The sequence below is a fragment of the Alosa sapidissima genome, chromosome 3 (genome assembly GCF_018492685.1).
Source record: "Alosa sapidissima isolate fAloSap1 chromosome 3, fAloSap1.pri, whole genome shotgun sequence".
Taxonomy (NCBI): Eukaryota; Metazoa; Chordata; class Actinopteri; order Clupeiformes; family Clupeidae; genus Alosa; species Alosa sapidissima.
In genome coordinates this window covers 609155-629553 of record NC_055959.1, presented here as the reverse complement: position 1 = coordinate 629553, position 20399 = coordinate 609155, and the positions used below count along the sequence as shown (strand labels likewise).

Sequence of the window (20399 nt, the reverse complement as noted above, 5' to 3'; positions counted from 1 at the left end):
CAACATTAAATGTAACATTATTGTCAACAATTAAATGTGACATTATTGTGAATCAAATTAAAATGTTCTCTTTTGCAAACGTAGGCATAGTAACAGAATAATTTAATAATGTTACAAGATACTACATCAATCCGTATGTTTCATTGGGCTACTAGGCTATTTGTTTTGCCTTGATTCATTTAGGCTAGGCCTTTTTATTCAGGGGCCATATTCACAAAGAATTTTAAGGCTAAAAGTAGCTCCTAACTGGCGAATTTAGGAGCAACTCCTAAAAATAATGGGCGTGTCACTCCTAACTTTAGGACTCCTAATTTTTTCACAAAAAGTAATTCACGAAGCATTTTAGACCTAAAAGTAGCACCTGGTTTTCAAACATTATGCGTGACTCGGACATCTAACTAAATGCAACAGGCTCATATCGTCCTTGCATTCGCAAAATGAGGACCAATGTTTTGTCAAATTGCAAATAGCTATTCGTTTTAACTATTTTTTTATGATAGTAGCCTATACAAAAAGCACTTCATACTATCTTAATCTTGGAATATGGGGAGGGAAGTGGCGCGTCTGCAGTCAGCCAAATATGAATGTAATTCTGCGGCATAAAGCAGATGTAATTGTTTATCGTACAGAAAAATAAAAATGACATGTCAAGCAGTCAATTGACTACATTGCAGTCAAGAAGTAGGGCAAATTAATTTACGAAACCAAAACGTGGGTCATAGTTGTCTAAGCCTCTATTGCGTAGCCTGTTAAAAACGTCGCCAGATAGTATTAAATCGGCAACAACATTGTTTTCTGCAGAAGCCTACCCAAGGCTACAGATTAATTCTGAACAGTTATTTCTCTACTGGCTCAATTATCACACCACTGTTTTGATTTGCGTAGTTGCGTTAACCCCAACACTGACAATAATGTAGACAGCAAATTTCGATTTCGATTTTCGTGTAGTCAAGCCTTAAGCCATACCCAAGTAGCCTAAATCGAGGTAATGTTTAATTATGCATGATTTATTTTGTTATTGAATTCGTAGGCTGGGATTACTCTCGGCAACAATTATGTAAGGGACGGCAGGCAGAGCGATGTACAGTGGCAGAGCGACGCACAGTGGCTGAAAGTGGTACTAAAGCTTCACGCCGCGTAATGCGCGAATGAAGTGGTCATTTGAAAGCGATGCCCACTGTAACTTAGCTATAGGGCTGTATCAATTTGTCCAAATTAATAGGTCATCGTAGACGTTGTTGTTGTATTATTGCATGTGGATATTGTTATGCTATGTAGGCTACTTTTTTTGCAATGCACGGACCTAAAACCGGGAAACGGACAAATATTGTACACGCGTGAATTTGTTTTTGCGGGGGTGGGGGTGGGTGGGTGTACGTACCATAGCTCTCTCTCTCTCTCTCACACACACACACACACAGTACCTTTCTTAGCCACAGTTAATTTTAGTGGTGATATGTGTTATGGACATTGTTATGCACATTATTGACTGCAGTTTATTCTCATCAATGTCAGTCCATGAATGCATATTGATCAGTTGTTAAATAATACTGTAGGCCTAGAAGTTGCATTTGAAAATGTTACTGTTGTAGGCTGTTTGTTTTTTATTTCAGCCACACTGTTTTAAAGTGGTTAGGACCATTACACACCAATTTTGAATAAGCCATACTGCAATACCGATTTCATGGTTGCACCATGCACATGTTCGCCGATTATGTGGCTCTCAGTAACCTATAAATTCAATGATGTGGCGCTCTATGAAAATTAGTTTGACACCCCTGCTCTAAAATATCTGTCCTGGCCTGGTTACACCGGATTGTGGCCAAACGACAGAAGCGCGGAGAACCCTCCTGTGTTACTTTGTGCCCCGCGCTCCCCCACTGCTTGTGAAAGAAGGGGGTGGGGGAGGGGGGCTTAACGTGAAAAAGCTTAATGTCCCAAAACGGCAAAGTCATAATGGTAGGCTACAGGAAGTGGGGGGAGGGTATGGGATGACCAGAGCCGTCTTCGCTGTGCTATAAGCGTCTTATTGTCTTTCCAGGCGCACACAGCTCGTTATAGCCTGAGTGCCTTAGCAGATAGGCTCTGCTCTTGGGTTTGGCCTCACAGCGAACTCAACCCTCTTGTTGCTTGCAGTTTGTTAAATAAAGCGATGCAGATTACATTATTTATTTCTGATTAATTGCGTCTTTTTTGCAACATCTGCTTGTTAGGCTGGGCTACTGTCAATGTCCTGTACAGGTATATGTTCAACAATTGCTGGTGTAGGCCTACAGGCTATAATCAATTAGGGACTGTTCGTTATTTATTTAAGGGGCTACCGGAGGAGTTTTGGGAGCGTTAGTCAAAAAAGACGTGACCCTCCCTCGCCAGCAAGACATTTTTCTATGACACTCCAAAGTGATTGAGAAAAAACGCATGACCCTCCCCAGTCCCAACAATTTAGGCTATTGATGCCTTCTGTCTACTGGGTCAATTTGGGAGCTTGCATGCTACGACTCCTTCCTTGAATTGCCTTGAAAAGGCTGTCGTTTGCACAATTTCACAAATAATCACTGGGACCGAAACAAACCTGTCAACTTTTCCCGGGTTTATCGCGTATTTTAACTTTTTCCTCGCTGTCTTAGGAGGAGCTGCAGGGCCGTCGCAAGGGGGTGCGAGGCCCTGTACGAACTTGACAGATGCATGAACTTACGTACATGAAATCATGTGATAGCTTACTTTACACATAGCCAAGGCTACCGTCGGTGCATTTTAATAGTAGCCTAGTCTAATAAGCTACACCAGCTTGTCTTTAAGAGGGGAAATTGTATAGCCTATAACATTAGCTGAGTATTTGGCCATATGGTGTTTATCATAGGCTACATCATGAAACCAAATAGTGTAACAAAGGCGAACACTTTAACAGGGGAAATTAATTGGGCATGAATCATTGTGCTGAACGGTATTTGTCAATGCAGAAACACACGACATTCAAACTGTTGATAACATGTGCAATGTTCAACAATTGCTGTACAGGCTATAATCAATTAGCTAAATCATTTGTCAAGCTGTTTAAATTCGTGCTACATTCAAACGCAAAAGGTGCTTTGATATATTTTTCGTTTGAACGTCGGCAAGCAGGCACGCTGCGGTTGCAATGAATGAGGATAATTGGTTTTATCTGCGGATTTATTTTTTGCATTATTTTGAATATGACTCGCTCCAGTCTCAACAGCACTTTCCACACGCATCTAAGTTCTAACACATATCCCCTCTCGCTTTCTCTCTCTCCATCCCTGCACACGGTGCTTTCTTAAAGGAGCTGCACCATCTTACAACAATTGCATCTACATTTTCATATTAGAATGTTTTGTCAAGTGTAAGCTTAAACTACCGTGATCAATTTAAGTTCCCGTGCCCCCGCTGAAAGTCTCATGCGCTTATCGTTACACTATCAAATCTATAAGTAACCGTGACAAATAGGGTATAAGATATATAAACTCAAGCTATTGTATTATCATATATGTTTGGTAATGGCTCAGCTTTCTCTGATTGTTCTACTGACTTGGAAAATGCATCATGGAAGCAGTAATTCAAGTCGTATCAAAAATAGTAGTGGCAGAACTCCAAAGTGACACCTTGTGGTTGTTTGTGTCAACTGCAGTTTGTGCCATTTCTGCTGAGAAAATGGGGTGCGTGATTCCTGAAGGAACCCGTCCAAACTTAACGGGGACCCACTGTAAGGGAGGTGAGGCACTAGAAACACACGCCTTGTTACGAACACGCATCTTACTGCAAAACAACAGTCATTCTTAAAAGTATCGATAATAAAATTAGGAATTGTTCAATTTCAGGGTATTGCTGTGCACCGTTTTTTTTTTTTTTTTTTTTTGGGGGGGGGGGGGGGGCTGATATAAACCATTGTTGACAGTGTCTCGTTCTTGTTCTTCTGCCAAGACAAGCAGCACTTTCTGTTGAGTGCACCATTGGTGTTACTTTGTTTTGGTTCTGTGCGAGTTGCGCTAATCTGTCTATGGTACCGGATGTATGTTTTTATGAGTGTCTACAGAAAGGTGGTGTAGGAGAGCCTTCAAGATTTATTAACCATGACGGTTCACACCGTGGTTAATAGCAAAACCGGTTTACAGTGACATCCCTAATCACAACTCATGATTGATACGATGTATTCACAACACCACATGAATGGCACGATGTATTCACATGTTGACCTTTGGTTGTGGAAGGGGCAGGGTGTGTGTAGACAACTGCCATATTGGCCTTACAAACTAATCCCTTGACTTTCTATGGAGGATTTTTTGAGTGCTGTGTCTCCTCATTAGACAGTCTCTGGTCATAAACCTGTCTGATGCCCCACAGAGTCCTCAGGATCATGTTTGAATGATCAGAAATGTTCAGGCACAATATAGCTCTTGGAGTGCTAATGTTGGACTGAAATCCTCTTTTTAAATGACATGAAAGCTATTTAAATTAGCAAACATAACTTAGCACATTAAGCATTATAGTGTAAAACACGGTTTCCCATGGTTGGTTAATATTATTATGCTATAGCCTAACATTAACTAGCTGACTAGCAAAGGGAGCTTGTCACTAGCTTCCAGTGGCTTAAGTGCCAAAGAATACATGAAATAACGAGTTATCTATCTCACTTTACATCATGAATTTTACCTGTAACATAGGCTAATGGGAAAAGGTAGGAGGTGACTTGCAACTTCGTGTCTTAAGTAACCTAATAATATCAACGCCGTGCCTTGTTAACTCAGTGGCATGGACCTACCGTGCAGCACATTAAAATGAAGCTTAAAGGCCTCAGCCGTGGCGCAACTGTCTGGGGCACCTGCACCGTATGCGGGCGACCCGGGTTCGATTCCCACCCTGTGGTCCTTTCCGGATCCCACCCCGACTCTCTCTCCCACTCACTTCCTGTCACTCTCCACTGTCCTGTCGCATTAAAAGGCATAAAAGCCCCAAAAAATATACTTTAAAAAAAAAAAAAAAAAAAGCTCAAAATGTGAAGTTTTGTATTGTTGTATTGTATTGTATTGTTTATGGGGCTCACTCACTTTGAACTTGTAGTCGAGTCCGTTTTCTGCTCACTACTCCACCCCCCCCCCGTGCGATTAAAACTCTCTCCAAAATTCTCTAAAAATGTAGCCTTTGAGTGGGTTGCCAACCCAGACCCAAACCCCCCCAGATCTCGGAGTCTAGGCAGCCTACAGAAACGCGCTTTTTTGGCGGCCTGCTTATGGGGCAGACAGCTAACGCATCGTTAGGAAAGATTAGATGAACGTGCTCATTTATGTTTGGGCCTTTTTTGGGCCTGAAATAACTGATAAAACCTTTAAAAGGTTGATAAACGCAATTTAGAGGTGGATAAACTCAATTTAGAGGTGCATAAACGCTATTTTTGAATTTTAGGAGGTGTGCAACCAGTGTTTACATGTGTCTAGCCTCCACTACATCCCTACATATAGGTAAATACGCTAGTTGACTGGGAGGGCAGTCGGTAGAGAGTAGCAAGTGCATGTGTAGTTTTGAATGAGTAGTGCCAGTATTCAGTGCTGCAGCTACGACTAAATGTAAAAAGTTTCCTTTCAGTGTTTAGTTACTAGAAAGGAAATATCTCTACTGGGGAAACGGACTTTACATAGTTTAAACACTGCACACACGATTTACCAGCCAGAGAACATGTGAAGAAAGCCTTTGCGAACTGCTGGGTGGATTTATTCAACAGATACGGTGAGATGGATTGTTTTTTCTCTTTTCATATTTACTTGGTATACCAGTAAGCAAACAATCCATTTTTTTGCCTTTTTTCTTAATTATATATAATATATATTGCGGCCTAAAATGCCTCATTTCGCTGCAACTTTTTGGTGTTTTTAGGTGTTTGTTGCAAAGAAATTGCAGGAGGAAGTGAAAATTGCAAAAATAGTTGTGATTTTTTTAGGGCAATAAAGGGTAGTAAGACCAAAATCATACTGATTATCTTGATATTATTATTAAACACAAGACAAGTAAAGGATTACAAAAAAAAAGTAGCCTAATTTGGATGTTTTCTATGACATTAGTTAAAACTAGAAAAGCATTTCCTGAAGGAAATACAGTGCATGAAAATGCAAAAAATATGATGTAAAATATCATACAGAGTAAAAACAAACTATATTGGTTGCTAGGTAGATGAGGTTTAATATAGTTGGAATGACTGAACAGTTAAATAGGTGGATAGTTTATATAGTTAAATGATTTGCTTGGTAGATAAGGTTTAATATAGTTGGAATGATTGAACGGTTAAATAGGTGGATAATTTAAATGGTTAAATTATTTAGGTAGATATTTGACGATAACTGATGTTTGCTAGTAGTTATGCAAACTATGTTATCAAAGATAATAATGTTAACCAAGTTACTTAACTAACTTTAAGTTAACTTAACTAATATTTTCATTTTTAGCAGTTATGCTAACTATGCTAACTAACATGATAGCATGCTAACTATGTTACTTAGCTAACTTAGCTAATCATTTTTAGCAGTTATGCTAAATATGCTAACTAACATGCTAACTATGCTAACCATGTTACTTAGCTAACTTAGCTAATCATTTTTAGCGGTTATGCTAACTATCATGCTAACAATGTTAACCATGCTAACTAGCTACAGTGGGTAGGAGTCATAGTTGATGACAAGTAACAGTTACAATAGCTGAACAGTTAAAAAGTTCAGAAGTTTAAAGGGTTAAATTGTAGCCTGGCTAGCGCCACCACTTCTCAATGAGACGTGGTCTGGGAACCAAACGTTAATTTTCTCGTATTTGAAAAAAATGCCCAGATCCGTTTATTGGGTGCCACGGATGTCTATCAAATGCGTCTGTGCATAGCTCATCATTGTCTTGCTTTCCCCCTTGTTCTGTGATTGGTCCCCTATCTCAGGCGAAGATTTGCTCCATGGTCTCCAGGCTGCCTTAGCAGCGTGAATCAAATCGCGCGCAAGGCAGCATGGGAACACCCAGGCTAGTTAAATTGTTTAACAGTGAAATATTGTAGTGAGGACTTTTATTTTGAAACAGTTTTTGGCAGAGGAAGCAGTTGAACAGGATGTGTAGTCTTAATAGGGCCAGTTTGTATGCTTAAAGCCTGAGACTGGCAGTTGGTCCAGGTGGCCTGAACACCTGCCATAGGATTCTAATAGCTGTGATGTCATAAAGGCCCAATGTTAAGTCAATGGGGAAATTTTGAATAGTTTTTAATTAATAGTTTAAAAAGTATAAAAGTTACAAAGATGAAAAATACAAAGCCACCATGTCCTAAGTAAGACCTACGCAACATAGTTTGAATGAAGTTTCTACGTTAAACGGTTGAAGCTGCATTAACTGCGTTAGAAGAAGAAAAATAATAAGAACTAGAAATGCAATTCCAAGGAATTACCAGTGCATGAAAATGCTAAAGTTGTGATGTAAAATATCATGTATAGTTAAAACAGATAATACAGAGATGGTTACTACGGTAATGCTAGGATAGACATGGTGGTTGCATAGCTTAATAAAAGTTGATAGTTTAAAAGTAGACTGTTTAAAAGCTGAATGTAGATAGTTTAAAAGTTGTTGATAGACAGTAGATAGTTTAAAAGTTGTTGATAGGCAGCTAGTTTAATATATAGTTTAATTATAGTTTAATAGATAGTTTAAAAGTAGACTGTTTAAAAGTTGAAGGTAAATAGTTTAAAAGTTGTTGACAGACTGGAAGTTTAATGAATGTTGATATTCAAATAGTTTAATGGCTGTGTATAGGTAGATATTTGACGATAACTAAAAGTTGGAATGGCTCTAATGTTTGCTAGCAGTTATGCTAAGATTTTTAACTATGCTAACCATGCTACTTAGCTAATGTTTTATAGCAGTGCTAACAATGCTAACATGCTAACCATGCTACTTAGCCAACATTTTCTAGCAGTTTAATGAATGTTGATATTCAAATAGTTTAATGGCTGTGTATAGGTAGATATTTGACGATAACTAAAAGTTGGAATGGCTCTAATGTTTGCTAGCAGTTATGCTAAGATTTTTAACTATGCTAACCATGTTACTTGGCTAATGTTTTATAGCAGTGTTAGCAATGCTAACATGCTAACCATGTTACTTAGCTAACTTAGCTAACATTTTCTAGCAGTTTTGCTAAACATGCTAACTATGCTAGCAATGCTACTTAGCTAACTTAACTAATGTTTTCTAGCAGTTTTGCTAAACATGTCAACTATGCTAGCAATGTTACTTAGCTAACTTAACTAATGTTTTCTAGCAGTTTTGCTAAACATGCTAACTATGTTAGCAATGCTAACATGCTAACTATGTTAACCATGTGACTTAGCTAACCTATCTTATCATTTTTAGTAGTTATGCTAACTAGCATGCTAACAATGTTAACATGCTAACTATGCTAACTATCATGCTAACAATGTTAACATCCTAACTATGCTAATTATGTGACTTAGCTAACCTAACTAATAATATTTAGTAGTTATGCTAACAATGCTAACCATGTGACTTAGCTAACCTAGCTAATCATTTTTAGCAGTTATGCTAACTAGCATGCTAACAATGTTAACTATGCTAACCATGTTACTTAGTTAACTTAGCTAATCATTTTTAGCAGTTTTGCTAAAAATGCTAACTAGCATGCTAACAATGTTAACCATGTTACTTAGCTAACTTAGCTAATCATTTTTAGCAGTTTTGCTAAAAAATGCTAACTAGCATGCTAACAATGCTAACTAGCTACAGTGGGTAGGAGTCATAGTCGATGACAAGTAACAGTTACAATGGCTGAACAGTTAAAAAGTTCAGTAGTTTAAAGGGTTAAATTGTTTAATAGTGAAATATTGTAGTGAGGACTTTTATTTTGAAACAGTTTTTGGCAGAGGAAGCAGTTGAACAGGATGTGTAGTCTTAATAGGGCTAGTTTGTATGCTTAAAGCCTGAGACTGGCAGTTGATCCAGGTGGCCTGAACACCTGCCATAGGATTCTAATTGCTTAACGGCCGTATTATGATGTCACAATCGGCAATGTTAAGTCTATGGGGATTTTTAAAAAGTTTTTCTTTAATAGTTTAAAAAGTATAAAAGTTTCAAAGTTGAAAAGTCATACCAACCCGATCTGTTTGAAAACCTACGTTACAAAGTTTGAATGAAGTTTCTAAGTTAAACTGTTCAAAAGAAATTGCGTACGGAAAAAGTGGTAAGCGGAATAAGAAGAAGAAGTAGAAGTTGCCTAGGAAGTGCACTGTAATAAATGTACAAATACAACTTGATGAAATGTGTCTTGCAATGTTATTCATTTCTATGATTTTGGTAAGGACTACACATACTATAAGCAAACATCACATGAGCTAACAAGGACATTTTCAGTCAGTAACACTAGCCTTCTATTTATTGACATCAAATCTGTAGAGGAACTTATAAGAACTAGGAACTTAGGAAGTTATGGGGCGGTCTCTGGTGTCTGCAGAAGTGAGTGTGGCATCTGGCTCAATATTCTGCGTTACAGACCATTGGGGGAGGTGAAATTTCATTGGAAAACTAAGATTGGTTAACATTGGTTAAATTTGCATAAAAGTTGCGGTGTTTGGACAAAATTGCAAGGTCGCCCATAATTTGCAGGGATTGGTTGAATTTGGGTTCATTGTTGTGATCGCATCATCGCAAATTCCTGGAGGCACTCTTCGGTGCAATCTTGCAAAGGACATGATATCTTTCGTTTAGTTTGGAGGACTAAAAAGAAGGAGAAATTGAAATGGTAATTTAATTACTTTGTAGAAATTTGCTTTCAGATTGACATTAAAGAGTATTTTTTTATTTTTTTTGTCAAAAAGCCAAATTAGATTGACCATGATTCCACTGATAAAGGCAATAAAAGGGAGAAATATCCAAGGAATACTTTTTATAAGCACTGTACAACTTAAGATACTGAGTGTTAGTGGGTAAGTACAAATCACTCAAAATGAAGCTGGAATCTTCTTTTGCAGTAACAGGTTAGGCTCACCGTAGCATGTCTTTTATTAAACCCATTGAGGGCCGAAGAAAAGTAATAGCGAGCAACACTGCGATTATATTTTACCTCAAGTCGTCAGGCAGAGATACATTTTAGTTGGGTGTGTGTTTATTAGCCTATTTTCTTTTTTGAACCCATAAGCCATATCACTGCAGCTAATGAAAGAGAGAGAGATTACTATAAAGTCGGCCCTTAAAGACGATTGATAAGTAGGTCTACAAAAATAGCACAAAGAGCGGCCAATCACGCTTCACCAGTCACTCTCATTCATCACATATAGTCCATTTCCAGGAGATTGTAATTTGCATGCTCCAGAGAAGTCGTTGGGATGGTAATCGCCTATAGAGGCTGACAATGGCAGAAGTGCTGTTTGTTTTTAGGTTATGTAACATCAAAATGATTTTGGAAACGTTATGATGAAGGTAAAAAAAAACTCTTAAGGGTGCCTTTAAATGTGTTGCCGTCATCAAATTCAAAATGAACATATACCAACTTATATCAACAAAAACAATTGCAATATTTTCAATAAAAAGCAGAGTTTACATGATTAGTAAAACGGAAGGCATTTTACATAACATCCCAACATTTTTCTAAATGTGTAATGCAATAGTCCTTTAAAGAGAACAATTTGGTGTTGGTTGTAATAAGTAAGTAAATTAAACCTAGCATTACCTAACAAGACAAGAATAAAAGACTGAACACTACCAGTGGCTTGCTAGTGATAATTAACTTGCTAGTTAAAACTAATCCATTTGAATAGAGGCACATGTCAACGTGAAAATTAGAGAAACAGAACACATTTACTTGTGTTACAGTAGCTTTACAATTACTGTCACTGATGTTACAGTACCCTCAAGAATTATTGGCATCTCTGCTAAAGCTGACTAAAACCAGGAATAACAAATAATCTGTTAGTGATTTATTCTGAAACAAAGGAAAATCTCATAAAGAAATAAATATTTCTTTAACAAAAACACGTCACTCACAATCATTTGCACCCCAGTTTGTAATACCTACTTAAGGCAAGACACTACAGGTGAATAGGGTAACCTGTTCATCTATCAATTTAATCTATCTAATTAAATATGCACTAATTTGCATACATTTTAAAACACAAAATCTGAGCATTGGAAACAGCCAGGTTCAAAATTATGTTTTCATTGTGTTGATCCTGTTAATCAGAATGTGCTGTCAATAGCCTTAAAAAAATCGATTTTACCATGTTTTTAGGCATAAAATTTCATAAATCAGGCTAGGAATAATTTATCAACAAACCCCTCTGTAAAAAGCTTCTAAATATAGTTGTGATTGCTGATACAAATGGTGTGTCCATATTTGGATCACATAGCGTCATGCAGGAAAAACAGAGCTTTCCAACGGTACTACACATGATATGTTTTGGTTCACGGACGCTAACTTTTGGTGAATTTAGGAGAAATATACAAGTGCCAGTAAACAGAATTTAATGAAATAAACACCTAAATGTGTAAATCAGACTTTTTTGTTGTAGTAATGTGACACAATATATGCTAAGGTAGCAAACTAGCCCAAAATCTCAAAATTGAGCAGTGCATGAAAAAACTATGTTTTCGCCTGTCATGTATCGCCTTAAGCCTCCCTTTGCCAATAAAACAGCTCGTTAACATTCTCTTATAACACCCCATAAAGTTGGAGAATCCATAGCAAGGGATTTTAGACCATTCATCTTTACAAAATCTCCCCAGATTGTCCAGATTCCTAGGTCCGCACTTCCATTCTCCTCTTTGGCTCACCCCACTGTTTTTCTATGGGTAATTTCACAATCAGGATGTGCGCTTTGTTTCAAAAGGGTCAAAAATTAAACCATCTAAAAATTTAATTTTGAGGGGTTTTACACATGCAATATGTGTCTGTAGAAGGATAAAAAAGTTGTTTCAAGGCATAAGCGCATAGATAACAGAAAGAGAATAGAAAAACACTTAAGAAGGGATGATATTGGAAAAAAACGTTATTTACTTTAAAGTATTAGATTGTCTGTCTACATGAGTACATATCCCGTCTGAAGCATTTTAAACCCTACTCATGGGTAGTACACAGTCTGTCCTGTAATAAGTATTAGTATTTTTATGTGAATATGGCGTAAAATATGCATAATTATGTTTTTTGTGGCAAATACACCCATTTTTAAAAATATTCTTGTATAATTTGTTTTGCACTGAATAGCCATACCACTTTTAAATGATTACTTGTCTCTCATTTAAAAGCTTCTGATGTTGTTAGACAACTGTAAAAAAAATGGATATATCCTGATTGAGCTGTGTCTGATGGACTGTCAAACATTTGAGTTGGAGTGGACATATTAGTGTTTCTTTGTCTAAACACACATATAATAAATATGTTACTTCTAAAATGGTAAAATGTTGACACTGTTTGTCTCAATCTATTTTTTTTTATATAAAATGAGGGTATCACTGTGCATGTTTTACAGGCGCATAATTATTATATTTTAATTGCATTTGTAATCACATTTGTAATTTCAATCAACTGTGCTTTACCATCTGCGGTAAAAAGATGGTGAATTGAATCAAATAGGTTTCAGTTTCATCATTAAATGAGCCTTTACATTGACTAAAAACCCTAACAATGTCAGGTTCAACTCAGGGATCGATCAAAACTAAAATCACCTGTGAATTCCATGACAAAATCCCATGGTCAAAGCAGACAGGGCAGTGTATGTGCGGAATCTAAAGAAGAAAAATCCCTCCAAATATGAACAAATGACTAAAAGGGACAGAGATGAGGCAGCACCAACGTAGGGTCTTATGATATTAAAACATGAATGTTTATTCTAATATTTTGAGGGGTACAGCTTGCCTGGTAAGCCAAACTCATTCATGAGTGAATAATCTGGTCGCTCACGATTGGGAATCCTTTACAATGCTAGCATGGTGACAGGCGTAGAAATATTAACTTTAAAATCATTGGTCAAGCCCATTAATCAGAGTCACCTAAACTTTACAAACTACAAACAGAATAGGCAATCAGGAAACAATGTATGCGAGCTTACTTTTGGTGTAAATACATTTCTGCATTGTTCCAACTACAATTTTTGATGTTTGCAGTTTTGCAGGCATTGCTTCTAGGGCAATTCCACAGAAAATTTACGTTTTGTCACATCCATAACACCAGTGAAATGCTTTGGCAATTGTATGATGTGAATGATAACATTAATTTTTTGTGCATTTTTTCTCATGTACATTCTTCAGACAAAAATAGCAAATGCTCAAAATTAATGTAATCATTCACATCCTACCATACCATCACATTTTATTGGTGTTATGAATGTTACAAAAAACGTAATTTTCCATGGAATTGCCCTCTACCATTTACCAGTCAGTTTTGATTTTGTCATCCCCTCTTGATGTTGATTGGCCTGACATAAACTATGGTGTTCCAGACTAGTATCTCCCTGAAAGGAGAAAGATGGACATAGCCAGGCTAGTATATAGCACCACCTGGTAAAATATGTTTGTTAACTGCATGATAGCATTACACAAGATGACTTCATTCTGAAAATGTATGGTTTACCATAATCCTAAACACTACACTTGAAATGTGTTGGAGTGGACATCAGAAACAAAGGTAATTTATTATTTAAGGCTTATTTTATAGCCTTATATATAGCCTTATACTCTTACATTACGTCCATCACTCAGTGTTGGCTGCATCTCGCTTGCTATGATTACTTTTCATTGCCACCAGACTCTGTCATGTACCGTGTGGAGCTATGATTGCACTTTATGCTACCAGCCTCTGTCATGTAGGCTACCGTGCGGAGCTTGTGCCTATTGCTAAGAAAGCAGCATCGCTGACAAATCTGTCCCTGGGAAAAGTAACGTTGCGCCGATTTGAAAACAGAACTACGTTACGTTACCAAACTTTCAGTAGTAGCGTGTTACACTACTTTTTACCCGAAAAAGTAGTTACGTTACTGTAACGCGTTACACACAACACTGATCATGACCCACTTTTAGTGGCAGAGATTGACAGATTAAAACAGTCCCACAATATAACCATAATTCTCATAAGGCATGGGGTTCTTTTCAGTATAGTCATTCTTTTATGTACGCCAAACCACCCTAAAGTGTTTCTTGCTAAAGAGCACAATTTTCATTTCATCTGACAATAGACCACATTTCCAGACAACGTTACTATACCATTCAGTAACTCCTGCCATTTACATTTGTAATTAAATGACTGAAAGGCTTTTACCATGCATGTCCTCTTAATAATCTATTAGCAGTGAGTTTACTTTTGAAGATTTTTGGAGGGACTTGGTGACCCCAAGATTATACCGTTTTCTGTTACTCTCCAACAGTGGTTCTTATGAATTTTGCCTCTCTTACCATCCTCCATACTGTGTGGGGGGGCTAGATAACCATGGGTCTTTGTCCAAGCATGTTTGTCACATTTACAGTTGATTAGAACCTTTTAATTATATTTTTAAATGTAAATATGGGCATTTTCAACAAAGTACCTAGTTTTTTTTATAGCCATTCCCTGACAAATGTCAACACACTTTCTTTTTATTTAAAGTCAGTGAATTCTTTTGTCTTTCTGATGTTAAAAAATGACTAGGGGATTTAGCCTCTGTGTCACTTTATTATCATACCTTAGTGAAAAAGAGTTCACAAACCGAATGTGTTAAACTTAAAGAAGTTTAATGTAAATAGAAAAATGCTTGTTTACATTTTGTATATAAGATTTTCTAGGGGTGCCAATAATTGTGACCAAAATGTTTTTGTTCAACATATTTATTTATTTTTTCTCTGAATAAATTTGCTTCCCTTCAAGGTTGAATTTTTCCTCATTGTTTTCATTGTGAGATTACAAAACATCACCAAAAGATTATTTTTTAAACCTGCTTTTAGTCAACTTTACCAAAGTGCCAATGATTCTGGAGTGTCCTTTACCTATGATTATTTCATTATAGCTTATTTGCAGCTGTATATCTGCTGTCACCATATGCTGCTAGTTAGCCTCAAAGAAGTTAATGAAAGTTGGCTTACAGCAAAGAATTCATGAACTATAAGAAATATGCAGGACAACATAATTCAAATCTCTGTTAGTACTCACCACGCACTCCATGCGAAGTCTTCATCCTCAAAGCTAGTTTGACTGACCATCACAGCACCCTGTGAAACTTTATTTTCTGTTCAACTGAATGAGTTTGTGACAAAGGCCACAGCTTGTTGTGACCTGTGGTTTGTGCACATTTACTCAGGATATCTGTAAAAACAGTTCTCGACTGAGGATAGCTCTGGATATTCACAAACTCTTATATTTCAGATACAATTTTGCTTTGTCTCATGTCATAAAAAGTATCCAGTCAAAATATATCTGAAAACAACTCCCATTTCACCTAGTGGTGACATTTCTTTTTCATAGCGAACTGAAATCAGCAGCAAAACCGCCAAACAGATGTATATGACATAATGACATAAAGCTGCTATGGCAACTTTGGCCTGCTTGGCCCCATCATAATGCAGTTGTATTTTTTGTATCAGTTTTGTTGATTCTCAGATATAACATAATAAGAATAAAACGTATGCATATTGACAAAGGAAGAGTGCATTTAAAAAAAGTTTGTTCACCTCGTTTAGAGCGAATGTTTTCTAATCGAAATGCCTCAGGGGTCTCAAAAGCAAAGACTGAGTCACTTTCTTGAATGATGTCAAGATCATCTTCATCATCACAAAATGAGCGGTGGAAACCATCGTAATACATTTCAGTCAAAACAAACTGCACAAAGACAAATAAATAATAGTCAATAAATTATTTAGACACAACAATGACAAACACAACTCAGCCATGACAATACAGCTGTGTTAAAAGGATACATGCTTCACTACTTTTTTGACAATTTCTGTTACTGGTCGATCCATGTTTGGATTGTGTGAAACTCTCTTTTAGTTGTCAATGATACAGTTAAAAGTGCATTAAGTAGTGTAGCGAGAAAATGTTTCAGGAAATTTGATAATGATAGAACACATAACTGATAACATTTTACAGTAAACCTTGTTGAACTCTACACAAATTCTTGTAACCAGAAACACTAACTGCACCTTTAAGGGTAGATACAAATCTATGGGAGCAATTTAATGGCTAAACATTTTACAAATACCCCACAATTTGCAAGCAAAAATAATTTGCCATTTGGAATTCAGCATGTGGCTAGGTTAGTGGCACCTAGCCACATTTATTTCAATGCAGTTTGGCCTTTCATTTACACAAGGTTGTATAACTGAAAACAAGTATTTCTGAAAACCCCGGCCAAAGTGGAGATGTACGTAGGAAAACTCTGGTTTCACTTTTGCATGTAATCAAGTGAAAACAGGGTTTTTGCATTGTGACATGTTGTTCCCTCGTTTGTTTGAAATCTGTTTGACCACCTGTTCGGGGCATCGGGGATCGGGCCGATACAGGGCTCATATACTCGTACTCGTAAAAATTCCCCCATTACCACCAACCGATACTTATAGTTTCTTCATGAAGCCTACTCATGACGCTTATTTCAGTCTTGCACTTGAAAAACATAATAGTCAAAAACATAGCTAGATTCATGTATGTGCGGTTTTATGTTTTAACTATAGCTCACCTAAACTATGCGTGAGTGTAGCGTGTAGTTGTGTGTCGCTGGTGCGTTAGTGTAGCTATTTACTTTGCGCTAGTTGGGGATAAGTAGCCTAGCATTAAAAAAAAACCTCTGTGGGGTTTCCGTTTCAGTAGATAAATGTTATTTGCATAGTGTTTTGTTATCACACATTTTGATCATTTATAGTGAGAAATGTTACCTTCCCTGCCTTTATTTCAGTCCATATTGTCATGTTAGTCGGATCATTATATGCTCCAAGACCAAAGTCAGCGCCAAATTCACTTCTTCTGTAGTCGAAGTCATGAGCAACAAGGAGATGCAAGACATAGTGTGCGAAAAATCACCGCTTTTTCACTGGTGGGCCGCGAAAGCCTAGTAATTTCGTAAATGGAGAAAATAATGTATGACATGAAAACACAATTCAGTATTCTCTATTTCAAAGAAAATGCTGTAATTTCACGTGAAGTTTTTGCTACCTTAACCTAAACCTAAAATATTAGATTTGTATTTACAGTGCTCATGAGCACACACCATAGGCTACCATTACCAAACTATTTCCGCCCACTCACGGCACGCCAGCGGTTATGTCGGTCTCAACTAGCCTATGATTGTTGTGTGTTGGCAACTTTTTCTGCTAACTGAAGGCAGAGTAGCCTAACGTTAGCACATTTCACCCAGTTTCGCGGATCAACAACGTGATTTACAGCACACAGACAGTCACTGTGCAATGTTATTTTTGGAACGGATATCATTTAGATAGGCTACCCTTATAGGGTGGGTGCTTGCGTTTGTTGAGGAATCCGAAGTCTTGGTTGTTGTTTGGCCTATGCATAGGTGGCACACGTTCAGGCAGAAGTAGGGCACGAGCGGATAGGTAACTTTCCGATACATTGTTTGTGTTTCCAAGCAACTAAATGTCCAGCACCATAAGACACAATAATGTGAATAATGGAGCGGTGGTTGTCAGGTGGAAAAAATGGGCCTAAAGTGAATGTTTCAAGCAAATCAGAAGCTCACAGCGATGAACCTTTGAAGAAAAGGACTCATAGGAAGTACTCCGATGACAACCTGTCATTAGGATTCACAAGTGTGGGACCTGAACACGATCCTCTGCCTGTCTGTGTACTGTGCTCAGAGGTGCTGTCAAATGAGGCTCTGAAACCATGTAAGTTACGCCGTCATTTGGAAACCAAACATGGACAGTATTCTTCATACCCTCGAGTTTTTTTCCAAAACTTCCAAAAGCTAATTGCTAAGAAAGGAAAACCACATACAATTGGCGAAGAATTGATTCTACCTGCTGCCAAAGAGATGGTTGAAGTGATGATTGGGGAGAAAGCAGCTAAAACGCTTAATTTGATTTCTTTGTCCGATAATACAGTAAAGCGACGTATCGATGACATGGCAACAAATGTGTTAAAGAAGCTTGTAAGCAAAATACGAGCAAGTCGTTTTTATGCTCTCCAGATTGACGAGTCCACAGATATTGTTAGCTTTGCCCATTTACTCTGTTTTGTCATATATGATTTTGAAGAAGAGATCCATGAAGATGTTTTGTTTTGCAAACCTCTACCTGCACGTACTACAGCAGAAACCATTTTTGAAACGCTGAATGAATTTGTGGTTTCCAATGAAATAGACTGGACCAAGTGTGTGGCCGTAGCTTCGCAGGCCACTGCTGTCCATCGCTGCCTACACAGAGAGGCATTAGCGACAAAAATGATGCCTGCAGAGTTGAAGACCGTTTTAGATGAAGCCGTTAAAACGGTCAATTTCATAAAAAGTCGTCCACTACAGTCATGTCTGTTTTCTATATTATGTGCAGAGATGGGGAGCGAGCACTGACAGCTTCTTCTGCATACTGAAGTCCGGTGGCTTTCGCGTGACAAGGTGCTTACTCGACTTGTTGAACTACGAGAAAAACTCAGGATGTTTTTCGTTGACTCCCGGTTTGAGTTGTCCGACTTCGAGTGGCTCTGCAATTTGGCATATTTGGCGGACATATTCGGCTACTTAAACGGACTCAATCTATCTCTTTAAGGCAAAGCTGTGACCACATTTCATGTCCACAGTAAGATCGAGGGCACTATCAGAAAGCTCGAACTGTGGGACAGAAGAGTCAGTCAAAACAATTACGAGTCATTTGACAATCTGTGTGAATTCCTCAACAAAAGGAACTGCAGATTCCGAGTTCTGTGACAGATTCCATCAGACAGCATCTGCAATCGCTGAAGACGCAGCTCCGTGGATACTTCCCTGTGCTCAGCGAGCAACATAGCTGGATACAGAATCCATTTGTCTCACATGATGAGGGTGCCCTCGTAGGTCTGAGTTCAAGGGAGCAAGACAGCCTTGTGGAGTTATCTTGCGATTCTCATTAGGTTAGGTGACTGTTACCTAACATGATTTGCAGTGCATTGAAGTTTTTTTAAAATGTTTCAAGTTATGTATAGTGTCCATTCATACCCGAAAACTACAATATGTGTGTATGTTGAACACCTCTAATAACAAGTTATGGACCTATGTTATGGAGTTATAAAGTTATGGACTTTAAGCATTTTCTGGTCTTTAGGCCTATGTCTGCCTAACAAGCATGTTGCATGTTGTAGGCCTACTGTAGAAATTTCACTTAAATTTCAACCACAACATGCCTGCTTGCCGACGTTCAAACGACAACGAAAAAGATATCAAAGCAACAAGAGGGTTGAGTCTGAATGACACGGAGTTCAGACTCATATTGCTCTTCATAACCATCTATAAAAAAGTGTTTTTTCTTTTCTTTTTGAGCACGTCCGAATCCCAGGACATAATAACGCACTGGACCTTATAATAGGCTCAAGATATAATTCCAAAGGGGGCAGATAGGGGCCTACTGCACTTAAAACTTAAAAAGATTGAACGAAGCTTCCTGAAATTTGAAATTTGCGATCAGTGACTGTCATCGGGTGAAGCTTTTCGAAGTTGAACAGGCTATTAAAAACTATTTGCGCACCTCAATGTCACAGGAGAGACTGGGCTCTGGGCTCTTTTTCAGAGTCAGGATATGGCGAGTCAGTGTCATTTATTTGTCCAATGTTAGCCTACAGACCAGTTTCATAGTGCACATCTTATCAACAGTTTTAATGTCGTGTGTGTTTCTGCTCATTGACAAATACCGTTCAGCACAATGATTCATGCCCAATTAATTTCCCCTGTTAAAGTGTTCGCCTTTGTTACACTATTTGGTTTCGTGATGTAGCCTATGATAAACACCATATGGCCAAATTTGTGACTCAGCTAATGTTATAGGCTATACAATTTCCCCTCTTAAAGACAAGCTGGTGTAGCTTATTAGACTAGGCTACTAAAATGCACCGACGGTAGCCTTGGCTATGTGTAAAGTAAGCTATCGCATGATTTCATGCACGTAAGTTCATGCATCTGTCAAGTTCGCACAGGGCCTCGCAAGGGGGGCCCTGCAGCTCCTCCTAAGACAGCGAGGAAAAAGTTAAAATACGCGATAAACCCGGGAAAAGTTGACAGGTTTCTTTCGGTCCCGGTGATTATTTGTGAAATTGTGCAAACGACATCCTTTTCAAGGCATTTCAAGGAAGGTGTCGTATGCAAGCTCCCAAATTGACCCAGTAGCCTACAGAAGGCATCAATAAATTGTTGGGACTGGGGAGGGTCATGCGTTTTTTCTCAATCACTTTGGAGGGTCATAGAAAAATTTCTTGCTGGCGA

At 37.9% G+C, this 20399-nt stretch overlaps 1 protein-coding gene across 1 annotated transcript in view; it reads right to left on the bottom strand.

Annotated features, from left to right (window-relative positions):
* The window catches only part of usp31 (ubiquitin specific peptidase 31), a 233316-nt gene that overhangs the window by 105806 nt on the left and 107111 nt on the right, over positions 1-20399 (bottom strand). The window contains exon 6 of the mRNA XM_042086217.1: positions 15676-15823. Within this exon, the coding sequence (XP_041942151.1) occupies positions 15676-15823 (148 nt within the window). The remainder of the gene's footprint in view (positions 1-15675; positions 15824-20399) is intronic.